Source organism: Coregonus clupeaformis, chromosome 10, assembly GCF_020615455.1.
Source record: "Coregonus clupeaformis isolate EN_2021a chromosome 10, ASM2061545v1, whole genome shotgun sequence".
In the NCBI taxonomy this organism is placed as follows: Eukaryota; Metazoa; Chordata; class Actinopteri; order Salmoniformes; family Salmonidae; genus Coregonus; species Coregonus clupeaformis.
Genome location: NC_059201.1, coordinates 61130488 through 61149455, shown reverse-complemented (window position 1 = coordinate 61149455; position 18968 = coordinate 61130488). Strand labels below are relative to the sequence as shown.

The 18968-nt window shown below is 41.5% G+C and overlaps 1 protein-coding gene across 2 annotated transcripts in view; it reads right to left on the bottom strand.

Annotated features, from left to right (window-relative positions):
* Positions 1 to 17751, bottom strand: part of mmp24 (matrix metallopeptidase 24) — a 105877-nt gene extending 88126 nt beyond the window's left edge. For both annotated transcript variants that reach the window (XM_041888849.2, XM_041888850.2), the window contains exon 1: positions 17483 to 17751. In XM_041888849.2, the coding sequence (XP_041744783.1) occupies positions 17483 to 17608 (126 nt within the window). In that variant the 5' untranslated portion in view covers positions 17609 to 17751. The remainder of the gene's footprint in view (positions 1 to 17482) is intronic.
* Between the last annotated feature and the right edge of the window lie 1217 nt (positions 17752 to 18968).

Sequence of the window (18968 nt, the reverse complement as noted above, 5' to 3'; positions counted from 1 at the left end):
AATGCGGTGATTGACAGAGTCAAGGCAGGCCAGGATGGATATAGGTCTGTAACAGTTTGGATCTAGAGTGTCACTCCCTTTGAAGAGGGGGATGACCACGGCAGCTTTCCAATCTCTGGGGATCTCAGACGATACGAAAGAGAGGTTGAACAGGCTAGTAATAGGGGTTGCGACAATTTCGGCAGCTAATTTTAGAAAGAAAGGGTCAAGATTGTCTAGCCCAGCTGATTTGTAGGGGTCTAGATTTAGCAGCTCTTTCAGGACATCAGCTAGTCTTCAGGCTGTATTGGTTTTGTTTACGTTCAGTACGCTACTCCTGTTTTGTTTATCTTCATTTGTCTTATTATTAAACTCACCTTCTGTACCTGCTTCCTGACTCCCTGAGTATACGTTACACAATTTCTGGTGGAAAGCAGACTGAACCAATTTTCCCCCCAGGATTATGCCTGTGCTTAGCTCCATTCTGTTTCTTTTTTATCCTGAAAAACTCCCCAGTCCTTAACGATTACAAGCAGCCACCACTATGCTTGAAAATATGGAGAGTGGTACTCAGTAATGTTTTGTATTGGATTTGTCCCAAACGTAACACTTTGTAATCAGGACAAAATGTTAATTGCTTTGCCACATATTTTGCAGTATTACTTTAGTGCCTTGTTGCATGTTTTGGAATATTTGTATTCTGTACAGGCTTCCTTCCATGGTGAAATCCATGAGCGGTTTCCTGCTAAATGACTGAAATGAAAGTGTAATTAATAACTTCAGCATGCACAAAAGGATATTCAATATCAGCTTTTTTTTATTTTTACCCATCTACCTCGACTGAGGGACCTTACAGATAATTGTATGTGTGGGGTAAAGAGATGATGTAGTCATTCAGAAATCATGTTAAACGCTAGTATTGCACACAAAGTGAGTCCATGCAACTTATTATATGACTTGTTAAGCAAATCTTTACTCCTGAACGTATTAAGGCTTGCCATATAAAAGGGGTTGAATACTTTTTGACTGAAGACATTTCTGAAGACTTTTTAATTAATTTGTAAAAATGTTGAAAAACATAATTCCACTTTGACATTATGGGGTATTGTGTGTAGACCAGTGACACACAATCTCAATTTAATCCATTTTAAATTCAGGTTGTAGCACAACAAAATGTGGAAAAAGTCAAGGTGTGTGAATGCTTTCTGAAGGCACTAGACATACAGTTATGACCGTTATTTTATTTTCAGGGTCTTCATTCATAGCCCTAGATGTAAGACCAACCCCACCCTACCCTACCCCAATGCCCGGCAATGACATGTCTCCCTTCTTAACACACACGCACACGCGCACACACACACACACAGAGCTTGTGTGTGGGGGAGGGAGCCCGGAAAAAGGCATGAGCAGCAGAGCAGTGATGAGGGACGGAATACGAGAGCAAACCATCCAAGAGGGAGCGAGAGAGCGAGAGTGAGAGAGAGATGAGATGAGAGGGAAGGAGAGTGAAGATGATGGGGGAGGGGAGTGCAGTCTGCTAGAGCTGAAGGAAAAAAAATCACATGGTACAGCAAACAAAGGAAGCCAGCTACAGTAAGAGGGGTGAGACCAATTCTCAACAGCAGCAACAATAACAACATCAGTAACTCATCATTAGTGGGTGGAAGGTTAGAAGAGATGAGAAATAGGTACAACTCTCACTCACAATTAAAAGCTGATATGTTATCCAAACCTGACCTGACCATATGAAGTGAATAACATATATTCAATTGTTCTTCATTACCATTATGTCATAGAAAAAAAAAATATATATATTTGCTACAATAAAGTAGAATCAGTAGTATCTATGAAGCCCATGTGGTGCTGTGGAGGTTCATTTTGGGATTATGAAATAAGGTAACACTTTACATTAAGTTACCCTTATTATTATGCAACTAACACAGTAATAACTGTGTTAACAACATAGTAGTTACATACATTTTACTATGTAATTACATGGTAATAGGGTTGTTGTGGAATCAGGTATTACACAATTGGAACAAGGAATGTATAACTACACATTCACTTGCTGAAGGTTATTCCACATGTTTAACTACCAGAAAACCTGAAAGCCAGTCAGTATCTGGTGACAACCATTTGCCTCATGCAGCGTGACACATCTCCTTCGCATAGAGTTGATCAGGCTGTTGATTGTGGCCTGTGGAATGTTGTCCCACTGCTCTTCAATGGCTGTGTCGAAGTTGCTGAATATTACATTTACATTACATTTTAGTCATATTGGTGGGAACTGTCTCCCGAGTGGCGCAGTGGTCTAAGGCACTGCATCGCAGTGCTAGCTGTGCCACTAGATATCCTGGTTCGAATCCAGGCTCTGTCGTAGCCGGCCGCGACCGGGAGACCCATGGGGTGGCGCACAATTGGCCCAGTGTCGTCCAGGGTAGGGGAGGGAATGGCCGGCAGGGATGTAGCTCAGTTGGTAGAGCATGGCGTTTGCAACGCAAGGGTTGTGGGTTTGATTCCCAGCATGAAAAAATAAAAATAAAAAAAATAAAATGATGTATGCACTCACTAACTGTAAGTCGCTCTGGATAAGAGCATCTGCTAAATGACAAAAATGTAAATGTAACTGGAACACGCTGTCGTACAAGTAGATCCAGAGCATCCCAAACATGCTCAATGGGTGACATGTCTGGTGAGTTTGCAGGCCATGGAAGAACTGGGACATTTTCAGCTTCCAAGAATTTTGTACATATCCTTGCGACATGGGGCCATGCTAAAACATGAGGTGATGGCGGTGGATGAATGGCACGACAATGGGCCTCAGGATCTCATCATGGTTTCTCTGTGCATTCAATTGCCATCGCTGAAATGAAATTGTGTTTGTTGTCTGTAGCTTATGGCTGCCCATACCATAACCCCACCGCCACCATGGGGCACTCTGTTCACAACATTGACATCAGCAAACCGCTCGCCCACACAACGCCATCTGCCCGGTACAGTTGAAACCGGGATTCATCTGTGAAGAGCACACTTCTCCAGCATTCCAGTGGCCATCAATGGTGAGCATTTGCCCACTAAAGTCAGTTACGACGCCGAACTGCAGTCAGGTCAAGACCCTGGTGAGGACGACGAGCACGCACATGAGCTTCTCTGAGACAGTTTTTGTCAGTTTGTGCAGAAATTATTCGGTTGTGCAAACCCACAGTTTCATCAGCTGTCTGGGTGGCTGGTCTCAGACAATCTCACAGGTGAAGAAGCCGGATATGGAGGTCCTAGGCTGGCATGGTTACACATGGTCTGCGGTTGTGAGGCTGGTTGGACCAGTGGCGGTCAGTGACGTTTAAGATGAGGGAGGACGTATTTTTTTTAAATTAGCATGGCCCTATTTCTATTACAGCATATTGGATGACTGTCATTCATTTTCCATTCACCCAGCTCAATGTAACATCGATAGGTTTAGGCTACTACATGATACTCGAATATCTATCATGAGGTTGCTACAACCCAGCCTATGAATGAAAGTTCACACGCACAGGACGAGAGGAAAAATTGGAGTAATCAAGGTGACAGATTCAATACCGCTTTGCACACTCTTGCCTGCATCTAGCTGATCTAGGGTGTAATCATTAGTCCAACAGTTGTAAACGAGAGTTTCTATTGGACAAATTCAGATATGTTTATCCCCGTTTCGTTCCGTTTGCTTCCGTTTAAGAAACACTTTTCAACAGAATCGGCGGAATGAATACACCCCTGATCACACGCAAAAACAGTTCACTTTCGTAGCAGCCACATAGAAACAGCATGATCATTTTGCTCGTTGTAGAATTCCTTCTTGCATCTACGCACTCTCCTCCTCTCACCTTTTCCCTTCCCTTGTGGACTTCAGTGCACAACACATCAGCTGTCTGTGACCAGGCGAAAAAACATTTCCAACCCAAACCTTCATATTATAACCGCCAACCACTACACACAGGCTACATCATTGTAAGTATATTAGCTAACATCAAAGCTAGTCAACATAGCTACAACAACTAACGCGTTAGTAAACCCGCTATAATCTTGCAGTACAGTCATCAAGCAGGTTAGCAGTTACACTGGCAGGCCCCGGTGGCAATAAATTAATAAAACTAAAAGCTTACCTTGACTTAGAAGAGTTCCAGTGTTGGATAGTCATAGCCAGCAAGCTAACATAGCATCCCTCTTTGTTCGAGCCAGGTGTTTGAGTAGGCTAAACTAGCTAGCTGTATTCGCTAGCTAAGTGAAAGTGAAAAAAATACAATGAAATATATTTCTCTCTCGCGCGCGCTTCTCCTTCATTTTTAAATACATTAATTGTTCAAAACTGTTCAACTATTATCTTTCTCTCTTTTTGAGTCAACTACTCACCACATGTTATGCTAGCTAGCTGTAGCTTATGCTTTCAGTACTAGATTAATTCTCTGATCATTTGATTGGGTGGACAACATGTCAGCTCATGCTGCAAGAACTCTGATAGGTTGGAGGACATCCTCCAGAAGTTGTCATAATTACTGTGTAAGTCTATGGAAGGAGGTGAGAACCATGAGCCTACTTGGTTTTGTTTTGAAGTCAATGTACCCAGAGGAGGACGGAAACTAGCTGTCCTCCGGATACACCATGGTGCTACCCTACAGAGTGCTGTTGAGGCTACTGTAGACATTCATTGGAAAACAGTGTGTTTTAATCTATTATTTGGTGACATGTGAATATATTTAGTATAGTTTTATCGACAAAATATATGTTTTTTTAATGTTTCACTATTTACATTTTTATGAAATTCACTGAGGAGGATGTCCTCCCCTTCCTCCTCTGAGGAGCCCCCACTGGGTTGGACGTACTGCCAAATTCTCTAAAACGACATTGAGGCGGCTTATTGTAGAGAAATGAACATTCAATTCTCTAGCAACAGCTCTGGAGTTAATTCCTTCAGTCAGCATGCCAATTGCAGTCGGGATTTATTGCCTTACCTCCATAACTTGCTACATTTGCACACACTGTATAAATATTTTCTGTTGTATTTTGACTTTATGTTTTGTTTTACCCCATATGTAACTCTGTGTTGTTGTTTTTATTGCACTGCTTTGCTTTATCTTGGCCAGGTCGCAGTTGTAAATGAGAACTTGTTCTCAACTGACTTGCCTGGTTAAATAAAGGTGAAAAAAAGAAAAAATAATAATAATTGCACGCTCCCTCAAAACCTGAGACATCTGTGGCATTTTATTATGTGACAAAACTGCACGTTTTAGAGTGGCCTTTTATTGTCCCCAGCACAAGGTACACCTGTGTAATGATCTTGCTGTTTAATCAGCTTCTTGATATGCCACACCTGTCAGGTGGATGGATTATCTTGGAAAGGAGAAATGCTCACTAACAGGGATGTAAACAAATATGTGCACAAAATTGGAGAGAAATAAGCTTTTTGTGCGTATGGAACATTTCTGGGATCTTTTATTTCAGCTCATGAAACATGGGAACAACACTCTACATGTTGTGTTTATATTTTTGTTCAGAGTACATATTGCAGCTTTAAAGTGTCTCCTAAAGACATGATTGTCATCGGGAAAAGAGGGAAGGCTATCTGCTGATCAGTGTCACGCCCTGACTCTGGGGACTCTTATTTGTTGAGTCAGGGTGTGATTTTCTATGTTGTATTTTCTATGTTTAGATCTATTATGTGTATTTCTATGTTGGCCGGGGTGGTTCCTAATCAGAGGTTGCTGTAGCTCATTGTCTCTGATTGGGGACCATACTTAGGCAGCCTATTGGCACTAGTGGGTTGTGGGATCTTGTTCCGTGTAGGTATGTTTTGTGTTCTACCTTGGACTTCACGTTTCGTTTGTTTATTGTTTTGTCAGTTGTTTATTCATTAAAATAAACATGTATGCATATCACGCTGCACCTTGGTCTGACCCGTTCATGAACGATCGTGACAGAAGATCCCACCAAACGAGGACCAAGCAGCGTGCCCAGGAAGAGCGAATTGCCATGTCACAGGTGGGCAAATGGTGGTCATGGGAGGAGATATTTGCGGGGAAAGGGCGATGGGCAAAGGTAGATGCCCAGGCAGGAGAGGAGCAACGGCAGCACAGAGGAAGCCGATCGAGGAAGAAGCCCGAGAGACAGCCCCAATAAAAAATGTTGGGGGGGCTAAGAGGGTGGTTGGCGGAGCCTAGGATTAGAGCAGAGCCAACTCCCCGTACTCACGCGAAAAGGCATATGACTGGGCAAGCTCCATGTTATGCGGAGCTACGTACTGTGTCGCCAGTGCGCCGGCACAGTCCTGTACGTCCTGTGCTTGCACCACGCACATGCCGTGCGAAGATGGGCATCCAGCCAGGACGGGGTGTGCCGGCTCAACGCTCCTGGTCTCCAGTACGCCTCCTCGGTCCCGCATATCCTGCGCCAGTCCTACAAGCTGTATCGCCAGTGCGCGTGCACAGCCCAGTGCGTCCTGTGCCAGCGCCCCGCACGTGTAGTGCGAAAGTGGGCAGCCAGCCAGGACGGGTTGTGCCAGCTCTCCGCTCCAGTCCGGCCCGGCCTGTTCCTGCCCCTCGCACCAAGCCAGTGGTGCGCGTCGCCAGTCCGGCCCAGCCTGTTCCCTGCCTACGAGGCGGAATGCCCACCCGGCCCCTACCCTTTTATGTTTATGTTGCGCGGTCGGAGTCCGCACCTTTGGGGGCGGGGTACTGTCACGCCCTGACTCTGGGGACTCTTATTTGTTGAGTCAGGGTGTGATTTTCTATGTTGTATTTTCTATGTTTAGATCTAATATGTGTATTTCTATGTTGGCTGGGGTGGTTCCCAATCAGAGGCAGCTGTAGCTCGTTGTCTCTGATTGGGAACCATACTTAGGCAGCCTATTGGCACTAGTGGGTTGTGGGATCTTGTTCCGTGTAGGTATGTTTTGTGTTCTACCATGGACTTCACGTTTCATTTGTTTATTGTTTTGTCAGTTGTTTATTCATTAAAATAAACATGTACGCATATCACGCTGCGCCTTGGTCTGTTCCCGTTCATGAACGATCGTGACAATCAGTTAGCTAGCTCGATAATTTTTTACTGATTGTGATTTATCTTAATATAGCCTAATATTCATAATCTTCTAACTCATGATATATGGCTAGCTGGCTAGTGGCTTGTGTGGATATGTTAGTATATGGTCAATAACTGTGTTCAGTGCTTAATTTGTAAATCGGGAGGTGCCGGAACAAAAAGTGAGTGTGAAAGGGGGGTGACCCGGGGAGCTCTTAGGTACCAGAACGCATGAAAAAGAAAATCCACCTTTATAATAAAATCTTGCATGCATATAATCACATTTGCTTAGTGGCATAGAGCAGTAGAGTAACGTTAGAGGCGTTTAGAGAATTTGCACACATGGGGAATTATTTTTGTAGCCATGGGTCTGGTAAAGATTTAGCCTTTTATACTGTAAACACATTTCATGCAATTCTACGTAATTTTACATGACTGGAGACTTTGGCAGAATCTTTTTTAATTCTGCACAAATGATCGAAATGACAGGCTAATGTAACACTGACAAACTGAAATCAATAAAAACAACCTTGTCTTGAATACATCAATAGCCTAGGCCTAGGTGTGTGGAAACTATAGTCCTTAAAAAGCTTTCCCGTTTCTCTGATTTACCCAATGAGGCGCAGCTCCTCGTGCCAAAAGCCTACCTCTCTCTTGTTTTACTTTGTAAAACAACGTTCGCTCAATAGGCCTATTTGGAAGTTCATAAAATATTTTGGTAGCCTACAGCCGACTGATTTGAGTCTTCTCTTTTCAGCAAGAGCCATTTGCTTTCCAACCTTTCCGCGATTGTATTAGAAATATTGTGAAAGGCCGGTTTTGTCTTCATGCTGTTCAGTGACAGATTTGATGTGCATTCCCGACTGTAGTCTATGCCTTGTTATTGGGCTACACACAATCCACAGCTAGGCTAGGAAAAAAATGAAGCTATTGATCCACTGTGGCTAAATTATAGGCCAACTCATGGTGTAGTAGGCTGTTCTGAATGATTTCATTTCTTTCTGAACAGACAGCAGTAACTCTATAACTTTGGTAAATGTATTTCAATTTATCAGGGGTGCTCTAGCACCTTCCCGCGGCTATGATTATACAAGGAAATACATTAAGTGCTGCTGCGCGTAGAGAAACACTATTTTCATGCCACTTCTAAACTGCTACGACCAGAAGTGACATTTTGTAGCAGGTTAGGAGAACATACTCAGGAGGTTAGGATAATTAACGTAGCAGGTTAGGAGAATTAGGTTAAGGTTGGGAAAGGTTTAGCGAAAATGCACTCCAAACCTGCTACGAAAATCACTTCCGGTCGTAGCTGTATCGAAGTGGCATGAAAGAGTGTGCGGGTAGGCTATCAGCCAACCAGAACGAATATTGATGATGATGTAAATCAAGTGTTATCAAGTTTTAATCAAATGGTATGCTGCTGTGGCAGTACTGTTGATATTTAAACTAGGTAACGTGCTACACACACTCGACCAGTGACCGCATCTCGCCATACATGTTTGGATACCGGGCGCAAGCAATCTCCATACAAGGCAGACTGGAAAAAAGGCACAACTGGGCGCATGTGAGCTCCGTACAGGGCAGACCAACAGACGAGGTAGGGGTAGGGGTAGGGGTAGGGGTGGGGGTTGGGGTGGCAAATGTAATGACGACACGATGACTTAGTGGCAGTGGGTTCAGAACAACAACGACAAAAACTGTATACGAACAAATATTATACCACCACCCAAAAGGGCACTTGGCAAGTGGAGGGCAAAGGTGCAGGTGTTCGGGCACAGGTAGACCCCTATCTGTGCATGTGCCTGGTAACTACTGATGTTATTACACATTCTCTTGTTCCACTATGTAACTAATGTTTTGTAATTACACACTTGAAAGTCACCTGTCAATTCCATGTTAATAACTCAGACCAAAATATGACCTTACACCATATGACCTTACACAAGGTGCCACTACCATCGAATCCACATGTAATACCAGGGTTGATAAATAGGCTAGGACCTGGTGACAACAATTGTAACAAAGCACACCCTGTCATTAACTACCGGTCATTTTCTATTTGTTTATTTCTATGTTATGACCTGGCTCAAAGGCTATACCGAATCAAGTGTAATGTAAGAACAATGTAGTTACATAGAATATACTTGTATTTATCATGTACCTACCCAGGAGCAAGCAACTTAATGTAAAGTGAAACCCAGTAGGGTATAACCTTTATAATTATTATGTAGTTACAATATAACAACCTTTGTAGGAGAAATTTGGAGATATGAGAACATTAGGTATAACCCTTCTAGTTACATTGTACTTACAATGTAACAATCTTTAACAACAAACTCTGTAATTCCAGGACTCTGTACTTACCCAGGAGCAAGCAACTTAATTTAAAGTGAAGTGACATTTGAATTACTTTAAAAGTTAATTTGTGGAATTTCTTTCCTGCGTTCGAGCCAATCAGTTGTGTTGTGACAAGGTAGGGGTGGTATACAGAAGATAGCCCTATTTGGTAAAAGACCAGGTCCATATTATGGCAAGAACAGCTCAAATAAGCAAAGAGAAACGACAGTCCATCATTGCTTTAAGACATGAAGGTCAGTCAATCTGGAACATTTCCAGAACTTCGAAAGTTTCTTCAGTGCAGTTGCAAAAACCATCAAGCTCTATGATGAAACTGGCTCTCATGAGGACCGCCAAAGGAAAAGAAGACCCAGAGTTACCTCTGCTACAGAAGATAAGTTCATTAGAGTTAACTGCACCTCAGATTGCAGCCCAAATATCTGCGTCACAAAGTTCAAGTAACAAACACATCTCAACATCAACTGTTCAGAGGAGACTGCGTGAATCAGGCCTTCATGGTCGAATTGCTGCAAAGAAACCACTACTAAAGGACACCAATAAAAAGAAGAGACTTGCTTGGGCCAAGAAACACGACCAATGGACATTAGTCTGGTGGAAATCTGTCCTTTGGTCTAATGAGTCCAAATGTGAGATTTTTGGTTCCAACCGCCGTGTCTTTGTGAGACACAGAGTAGGTGAACGGATTATCTCTGCATGTGTGGTTCCCACCGTGAAGCATGGAGGAGGAGGTGTGATGGTGTGGGGGTGCTTTGTTGGTGAAACTGTCTGTGATTTATTTAGAATTCAAGGCACACTTAACCAGCATGGCTACCTCAGCATTCTGCAGCGATACGACATCCGATCTGGTTTGTGCTTAGTGGGACTATCATTTGTTTTTCAACAGAACAATGACCCAAAACACACCTCCAGGCTGTGTAAGGGCTATTTGACCAAGAAGGAGAGTGATGGAGTGCTGCATCAGATGACCTGAACTCCACAATCACCGGACCTCAACCCAATTGAGATGGTTTGGGATGAGTCGGACCGCAGAGTGAAGGAAAAGCAGCCAACATGTGCTCAGCATATGTGGGAACTCCTTCAAGACTGTTGGAAAAGCATTCCTCATGAAGCTGGTTGAGAGAATGCCAAGAGTGTGCAAAGCTTTCATCAAGGTAAAGTGTGGCTACATTGAAAAATATAAAATAGATTTGATTTGTTTAACACTTTTCTGGTTAAAACACTATTCCAATGTGTTATTTAATAGTTATTATTCTACAAAGTAGAAAATAGTAAAAATAAATAAAAACCCTTGAATGAGTAGGTCTGTCCAAACTTTTGACTGGTACTGTACATATTTATTAAAATATTAATATCATACAGTGGACACCTAAGCCTATAGGCCTATGCATGCGATGCCCTGATACATTTACTGCTCAAATCTCTGACAGCTGAACCGTGAGGTGGACAATTATTGTTTTAGGAAAGTAGCCTAAAAACCTATTTAAAACTAGGCTATAAAGTTTTGCATATGCTACACATCGAAACACAAGGAATTGTGTTTTTTGTAATTTGTTATAGGCTGTTTTTAAGGACATGTAAATGTGGCTCATTTGGCCAACATCCCTCTTTTATTGATGGTGCTGGCTGTGCCAGGTTGGATCTGAATGCATATGGGCATTGCATTTCTCAAATGTCCGGTACAATAAAATCTTCCCTGTCATGTTGTCCGGTACCAAATTTTCCTAAAGGAAACTCTGAAATAGCATAGTGTTTTTATTACAATTTTAGAATATTCACATGACAATCTGTCGCCAATTGGATGGAAACCTACTCTGGCTTGCGAAAGTATTCACCCCCCTTGGCATTTTTCCTATTTTGTTGCCTTACAACCTGGAATTAAAATGGATTTTGGGGGGGTTTGTATCATTTGATTTACACTACATGCCTACCACTTTGAAGATGCAAAACATTTTTTATTGTGAATCAAACAAGAAATAAGACAAAAAAACAGAAAACCTGAGCGTGCATAACTATTTACCCCCCCAAAGTCAATACTTTGTAGAGCCACCTTTTGCAGCAATTACAGCTGCAAGTCTCTTGGGGTAAGCTTGGCACATCTAGCCAATGGGATTTTTGCCCATTCTTCAAGGCAAAACTGCTCCAGCTCCTTCAAGTTGGATGGGTACAGCAATCTGGTGTACAGCAATCTTTAAGTCATACTACAGATTCTCAATTGGATTGAGGTCTGGGGTTTGACTAGGCCATTCCAAGACATTTAAATGTTTCCCCTTAAACCACTTGAGTGTTGCTTTAGCAGTATGCTTAGGGTCATTGTCCTGCTGGAAGGTGAACCTTTCAGCAGGACTCAAATCTCTGGAAGACTGAAACAGGTTTCCCTCAAGAATGTCCCTGTATTTAGCGCCATCCATCATTCCTTCAATTCTGACCAGTTTCCCAATCCCTGCCGATGAAAAACATCCCTACAGCATGATGTTGCCACCACCATGCTTCACTGTGGGGATGGTGTTCTCGGGGTGATGAGAGGTGTTGGGTTTGTGCCAGACATAGCGTTTTCCTTGATGGCCAAAAAGCTCAATTTTAGTCTCATCTGACCAGAGTACCTTCTTCAATATGTTTGGGGAGTCTCGCACATGCCGTTTGGCGAACACAGAGCGTGTTTGCTTATATTTTTCTTTAAGCAATGGCTTTTTTCTGGCCACTCTTCAGTAAAGCCCAGCTCTGTGGAGTGTATGGCTTAAAGTGGTCCTAATGACAGATACTCCAATCTCCGCTGTGGAGCTTTGCAGCTCCTTCAGGGTTATCTTTGGTCTCTTTGTTGCCTCTCTGATTAATGCCCTCCTTGACTGGTCTGTGAGTTTTGGTGGGCGGCCCACTCTTGGCAGGTTTGTTGTGGTGCCATAATGGATTTAATGGTGCTCCATGAGATGTTCAGAGTTTTGGATGTTTTTTTTTATAACCCAACCCTGATCTGTACTCCTCCACAATTTTGTCCCTGACCTGTTTGGAGAGCTACTTGGTCTTCATGGTGCCTCTTGCTTGGTGGTGCCCCTTGCTTAGTGGTGTTGCAGACTCTGGGGCCTTTCAGAACAGGTGTATATATACTGAGATCATGTGACACTTAGATTCCACACAGGTGGACTTTATTTAGCTAATTATGTGACTTCTGAAGGTAATTGGTTGCACCAGATCTAATTTAGGGGCTTCATAGCAAAGGGGGTGAATACATATGCACGCACCACTTTTCCGTTATTTATTTTTACGAATTTCTTTAAACAAGTATTTTTTTTCATTTCACTTCACCAATGTACATTACATGAAATCCAAATAAAAATCAATTTAAATTACAGGTTGTAATATAACAAAATAGGAAAAACGCCAAGGGGGATGAAAACTTTTGCAAGGCACTGTAGCTATAGACTTCCTAAAGACTCTGGCAAGTGCGCTAGTTCAATGTCACTTTGATTATGCCTGCACATCATGGTTCACCAGCAGCCCCAATTCAAAAGAATAAGCTACCAGCCAAACAAGCTTATAAGAACTGTACTTAAACTCCCCCCTCATACTCATCTGGAGGTTGAGCATTTTTTCGTCTCTATCTCTGTAACGTCTGCATATATGTAATTGTAGGCCTATATGTATGTACGGTATGTATTTTTGTAAAAAAATAGGGATCACAATGGAAATAAGTCCCTGACTTTACTGTGCAATATGTCACTTTTAAAAAATGTATGTATATCTGTATTGTTTTTACTGACAAATAAAATCAATCAATCAATTCAAACTGTGCAGCTGCCAATTGATGAATGGAAAGAGACATCTGTTACAAAACACCAAAAAGTTTAATGATATTCGGAGATCGTCAAGCCAATCCTTCGATACTGGGTAAGCCTACAAGGTACGGAGGGATGTATCTTCTGTTTGTCGAGATTGATATAGTCTAATTATTGTGGTGTTGAAAACGCAAACCATAATATTTAAGTGCCTGAAGTCGGTATGCTTTGTTTATTGGTTGTGTGGTGCATTGGCACAGAAACCTGTTGGTGGAAAATTCATTGCATATATTTCATATGATTATAAATATGGCATCAAAATGTTGAAAATGTGATTTCCCCCTAGCTGATCATTGTCTGCAGCCGGCTCTCATCGTAGTGTAATGAAACAGGCAGGGAGAGTGAGCTCGTCCGTGGTGGTCGGCGAACCTTCTGGCCCGTAGCCCTGCATGGCATCGACCGTGCCACAAAAGCATGCTGAAGTGGCAAAGTCGTTATCCACATTCATAAACACAGGGTCGCTACAGTTATTCTAATTTGTGGTCGTAAACATTATTTTTGAGTTATTTCTATGAAGGGGGAGGGTGTTCAATTTATTTTAGTGATAATAGTTAGATCATTAAGTATTACCACTGACTGTAGCGATTGATTATGATGTTCATGATAGAGCAGCATTTGGGCTAGTCGTAAAATCTTGTATTTGTTGGCAAGATCAGTGGCATTTTTTAAAATTGCCTTTTGGCACGTAAACAATGGGAGAATGACTAACAGTCGAATGGTTGTGGTGGTATCTTGATTCCAATAAACTGTGCAAAACTGCGTTGTAGATGACAGCGATACAAGGTAATGAAATGAGTGAATTCACATAGATTTGATATCTTGAAACAACCTTCTTTATACTATTTGGGGAGGAACATTCTCCAAAGATGTGCCATCTTTCCAAAACTGGCAGCAGCCTATGGTTTGTGCACATGCAAAGGATCTTATTAAAGCGTAACACAAAGCAGACAAAATATCAAACATACTAACACGGCCCTCTAAAAACGGAGGTAAAGACTACTTTGAAGACAAAGACTAGTAACATACTGCAGTTTTAGACTGTATTAATATAGGGGGGGAAATGGTATATCTAGCTGACATTTCTTTTAAAGTGTTCAGATCTTGAGATTTCCAGTTTGGTTGATGGGGGAAAAAACTGTACATCTAGCTGACATTTATTATAAAGTGTTCAGCTCTTGAGATTTCCAGTTTGGTTGGTGGGCAAATCATCCTCAAATAGACAGCGGAAATAAATATCTTACAGTTACTGTACTGTGGCTATATAGGCCAAGTGTTTAAATATTACACAACTCGTTGCAGTATCACTGGATTCTCAACAACCCAGTTTTCAGTCTAATCTTACCAAACTACCATGAAACCCTTGTTATATCATAACCTCACTGGCTGATTTCCAAATTGCCTGACATGCATTCAAGAAGACAACGTATTAGATCCAATCCAGAGCAGCTAGCAAGCTACAGTACACCACATAATTCTATTGAGCACAAAGTGTTGAAATGATATTGCAAGCATAAAAGCTTCTGTCATCATCAGTGGATATTACATCTTAAACACATGACTGAAATGATTGAGTCAAGCGCTATGCCCTTGATGCAGGTTGCATAACTCCCGAGTCGACTTGTTTTTATTCTTGTCTTTTATTCGATGTGTGCACTCAGGGCATCAGTGACATTCACTGATCAATTACTGTACCAGGGAGAACCCAAAAATCTGCATGACTGGAGCTGTGCAACATCTTGTGAATTCAGTGTGAATGTGAGTGATGTAAATTTAGCTTGCTGAACTTAGTAACCAACCAAGTCCTATCCTTTCCCTCAGCTGTTTTGTCTCCCTCTTGTTTGGTTTGGGTCAGGAGGCAGGTTTCAGGTTAATGTCAGTAAAAGCCCCCTCTGAATCTTGACAGTGTCAAGTCACCTCTCATCAATCAGCCAATGTCAATTTGTAATTAAGCAAACACTGGTCAATCAATTCTCTTTAATTAGAACGAGATGGCGGTGTCCGATAGGAATACGGCTGAACAAATAGGCCTATTGTTAGCAGTACAGTATCCTCAAGAGAAACACTGAAATATATAAATATGATTAAGAATACATGCATTCTCTGAGCATAAAATAGAAATAATGATGTGTGTGTGTGTATGTGTGTGAGGCAGAGAGAGAGAGAGAGAGAGAGGCAGAGAGAGAGAGAGAGAGAGAGAGAGAGAGAGAGAGAGAGAGAGAGAGAGAGAGAGAGAGAGAGAGAGAGAGAGAGAGAGAGAGAGAGAGAGAGAGAGAGGAAGCATACTAGAGAGTCCATTGTAGGCTATCAATGGTGACTGACAACATATCTCTAAATTGTTTATTTGCATTCATAATTAGCTATAGTCTGGCCAATGGTCATGAATTCTATAATCAATCTTGAAATGTCTATAGCCTTCTAAGGGAGCCTAATGAGAGGGTTTAATGTTTGTTTAAAAGGGTCCTCCATGATTATCAGTAGGCTAAATTCAGTAGGCTATAACAGCAGCTTTATCTAGCCTGGTAGCCAGATGTGTTTCTCCTTTAGCCAACTCCTTTGTCATTGTCATGCCTAACAAAGGAGAACCAGACTGAGCCACCAGGCGAAAGTTCAGCCACAATACAATAATCTCAGGTACGCATGTGATGTCACAGAAAAGGATTGAGTGAGGATTATGCTAAATGATGGACTCTTCATGATGGTCTATTCATTCATACATAATAAAAAATAATGTAAATGAGGATTCATCCAATTGATTTAAAGCTCACTCAAAGATCGTAGAATGTGACACATCAGATTCATTCAACAATTCAAGAAAACACATCATGTTATAAGGCTCCACCCAATAGTCCACATAGGGCTATTTTATTGAGAAAGAACAAAAACAAAACATGTTGACCAAACAGTTTACGACATCAACTTCCTTTGAGCTGAATGAAAGAACAAACAAAGCAACAAGGCAGAAGGACTGACACAAATAATCAAAAGCCCATCCATTCAGTTACTATTTGTTTTTCATGTTCCCGTTTCTTTATTTGTTGTCTTCATCCTACTGTCCACACTCACCAGCCATGCTTTGTCCAACACCTATAAATAACTATCTTTGTGTGTGTAGGTATCATCATGAGATCGTTACATTACAAGCAATTGGCAAGCAAGACTTTCACTGCAAACAGCTTATTCAAAACACAGCACACTTTCATATCCAACTCTATATGCCACCAGTGCCCTCTCTACTCGCATACAACTCCCTGCTATTACGATAAATTATGGAGGAAGCTATATTTGGAATCATGAACAAATTCAGGATTCTTTGTTCTGCACACATGAAAGCAAAGCATAGGAGGTTTTTTTTTTTCCAGTGTGGAAGGACCTATTTTATTTGCATATTGTTGATCTGCTGTTATTGACAAAATACCTTATGATAATAACAGTGTTTTAGATAACTGGGAACACTGTGAAAGGGCCAATGTTTTTGTAGCTTGTGCTTCAACTCATTGCGCATATCAAATATGAATGTTGACTGTTGTGTTTAGCATTGACCCACGTAACCTTGATTTTAACATTAGCCATGTTTCAATCAGCTCCAAATATGGGAAATCATATGTTTGCTAGGTGACATTACATAGACAGTGATACCGAATTGGAATTTGCTACATGTGCTGTGGCGCAATGAATCTCCTCTTCAATACAAGCAAAACATACAATCAGTCTCTCTGTATGTCGTTTGTCATTGCAATCCATATAATAGGCTACCACTAGTGGATGAATATGCGACTAGAAAGGTTATAAAAATCTCATTCGAAAATTAAACGTAATGATCGTCAAGGCAGCTATGTTCATAAACAATACATTCGATGGAGAACAGCTTTCAATGTTTTCTCCAACATGCATTAAAGTGGAAATGTGTAGATGAGTTGAAAATGTAGATCTAGGTTAATATATAGATATTTTGAGGTGAGGTGATACATAGGCTAATGCCACTAAAATATCAATAAATAAAATGGTAGAGCTGCCTGACATCTTGTTTATGTGGTTTATTTATTTGGCTAATTTTCTTTTTATAGAACTGTTATTGTGGTCTAACAGTTCGGATAAGCTATTCCTAAACAATACGCACAAAAACATTCAAACGCACGATTATATTTTATTTCCACCTGCGCTATAAAGAAGCGCAATACAGTGCTGTGCGCTTTTGCCCCGTCCGTTTCGGTAAGGATGCTGTATAGAATAAATCAATTGCATCCCTATTTGTGCATCTGACCTACCTCAACGATGAACGTCTTCTCTTCACCACAGACCGAGACAATCCAGAATAAAATATGAAAGTAGCAGGTTTTCCAGCAAAAACCAGGGAGCCCCGCTTTCTTCCTCTTCACTCCAAGCCCCGCCATGACTGTCCCCAAATTCCCCCCTCAGTCCGCGTTTGAGTTCCAGTCTTATGTCCTGTGTCTGTGCTTCATTCCCGGGGAAAATGATGATCCTTTTACCTATATTTCTTTCTCTGGTTGAATTTCAACGCAGACCAACTGCTATACTCGGGCTCTCATTGCGCAGACTCTGTTCTTAAAGCGTCACACAAAACGGAAGGTATTTCTGCCTGCACTCCAATGCTTAAGTTGTAAACCGGGAGGTGCCACAACAAAATGTGAGCGCGAGAGGGGGGTGACCTGGGGGACTCTGAGGTACCGGAATGGATAAAAATAACTAAAAATAAAGCAGTGCATGCATATCATCGCATTTGGGTAGTGACATAGAACATTGGAGTAGAGGTGCTTACTGAAGTTGCACAAATGGGAGAAAAAAAGTGTACTTGGGTCCGGGAAGAATCTGGCCTTTTATAATCACATTTCATGCAATTCTACATCATTTTATATGACTGGAAACTTTAGCAGAATATTTTTTAATACCGCACAAATGATCGAAATGACAGGCTACTTTGACACTGACAAACTGAGAATGCAAGATCAATAAAAACGACCTCTTGAATCCAACAATAGCCTAGGCTTAGGTGTGTGGAGACACATATTGTACAATATGAGGAGGAAATTATAGTCCTAGAAAAGCTTTCCACTTTCACTGACTCACCAATAGCCGCAGGAAGCCTGAAAAATCGGAATAAAAAAAGGATCTTTAGTGCAATAATTGTTTCCCAAATTAATAATTGCTTGAAGAAAAATGTAATTTTTGTAATGCCAGTTGTCTATTAGGTTGCAATATTAATATTCTCAGAGCAGTCTTGTTGATACAATGTTTCAATATTCTCCTAAACACCTTGTTGATGCAATGTTTCAATATTCACAGAATGTTTCCCTTCCCTAGCGAATAATGCAGACAGGCAAAACAAAAATGAATTGGGCGCCCACATTATAAGGAACATCTCTGAATGCAGATCAACAATTTTGGTGTGAAGCACCTGAGACAATGACACTGTCATAGAACACTGTATGTGCCTTTCCACAAGGGTGACTTCACTTAGCCTATAGCAGGGGTCTGCAACCTTTTTCATAGGAGTGACAATTTACAATGGATCCTACAATTTCTAAAGATCTGCGTGCCAGTTATGAATTTCATATAGCATTGTAGGCTACTCAACTGTGCCCAGAAAATGTCTAACTGCCCACAAACTGAATAGCCTAATTCTAGCTGGCTACTAGACATAGACGCTGTCCATTCAGCCACACCCCACGAAGCTCCACTATGCCTACCTGTACCGAGGCACTGTCCATTCAGCGGTGCTGAATCACGGGAGCA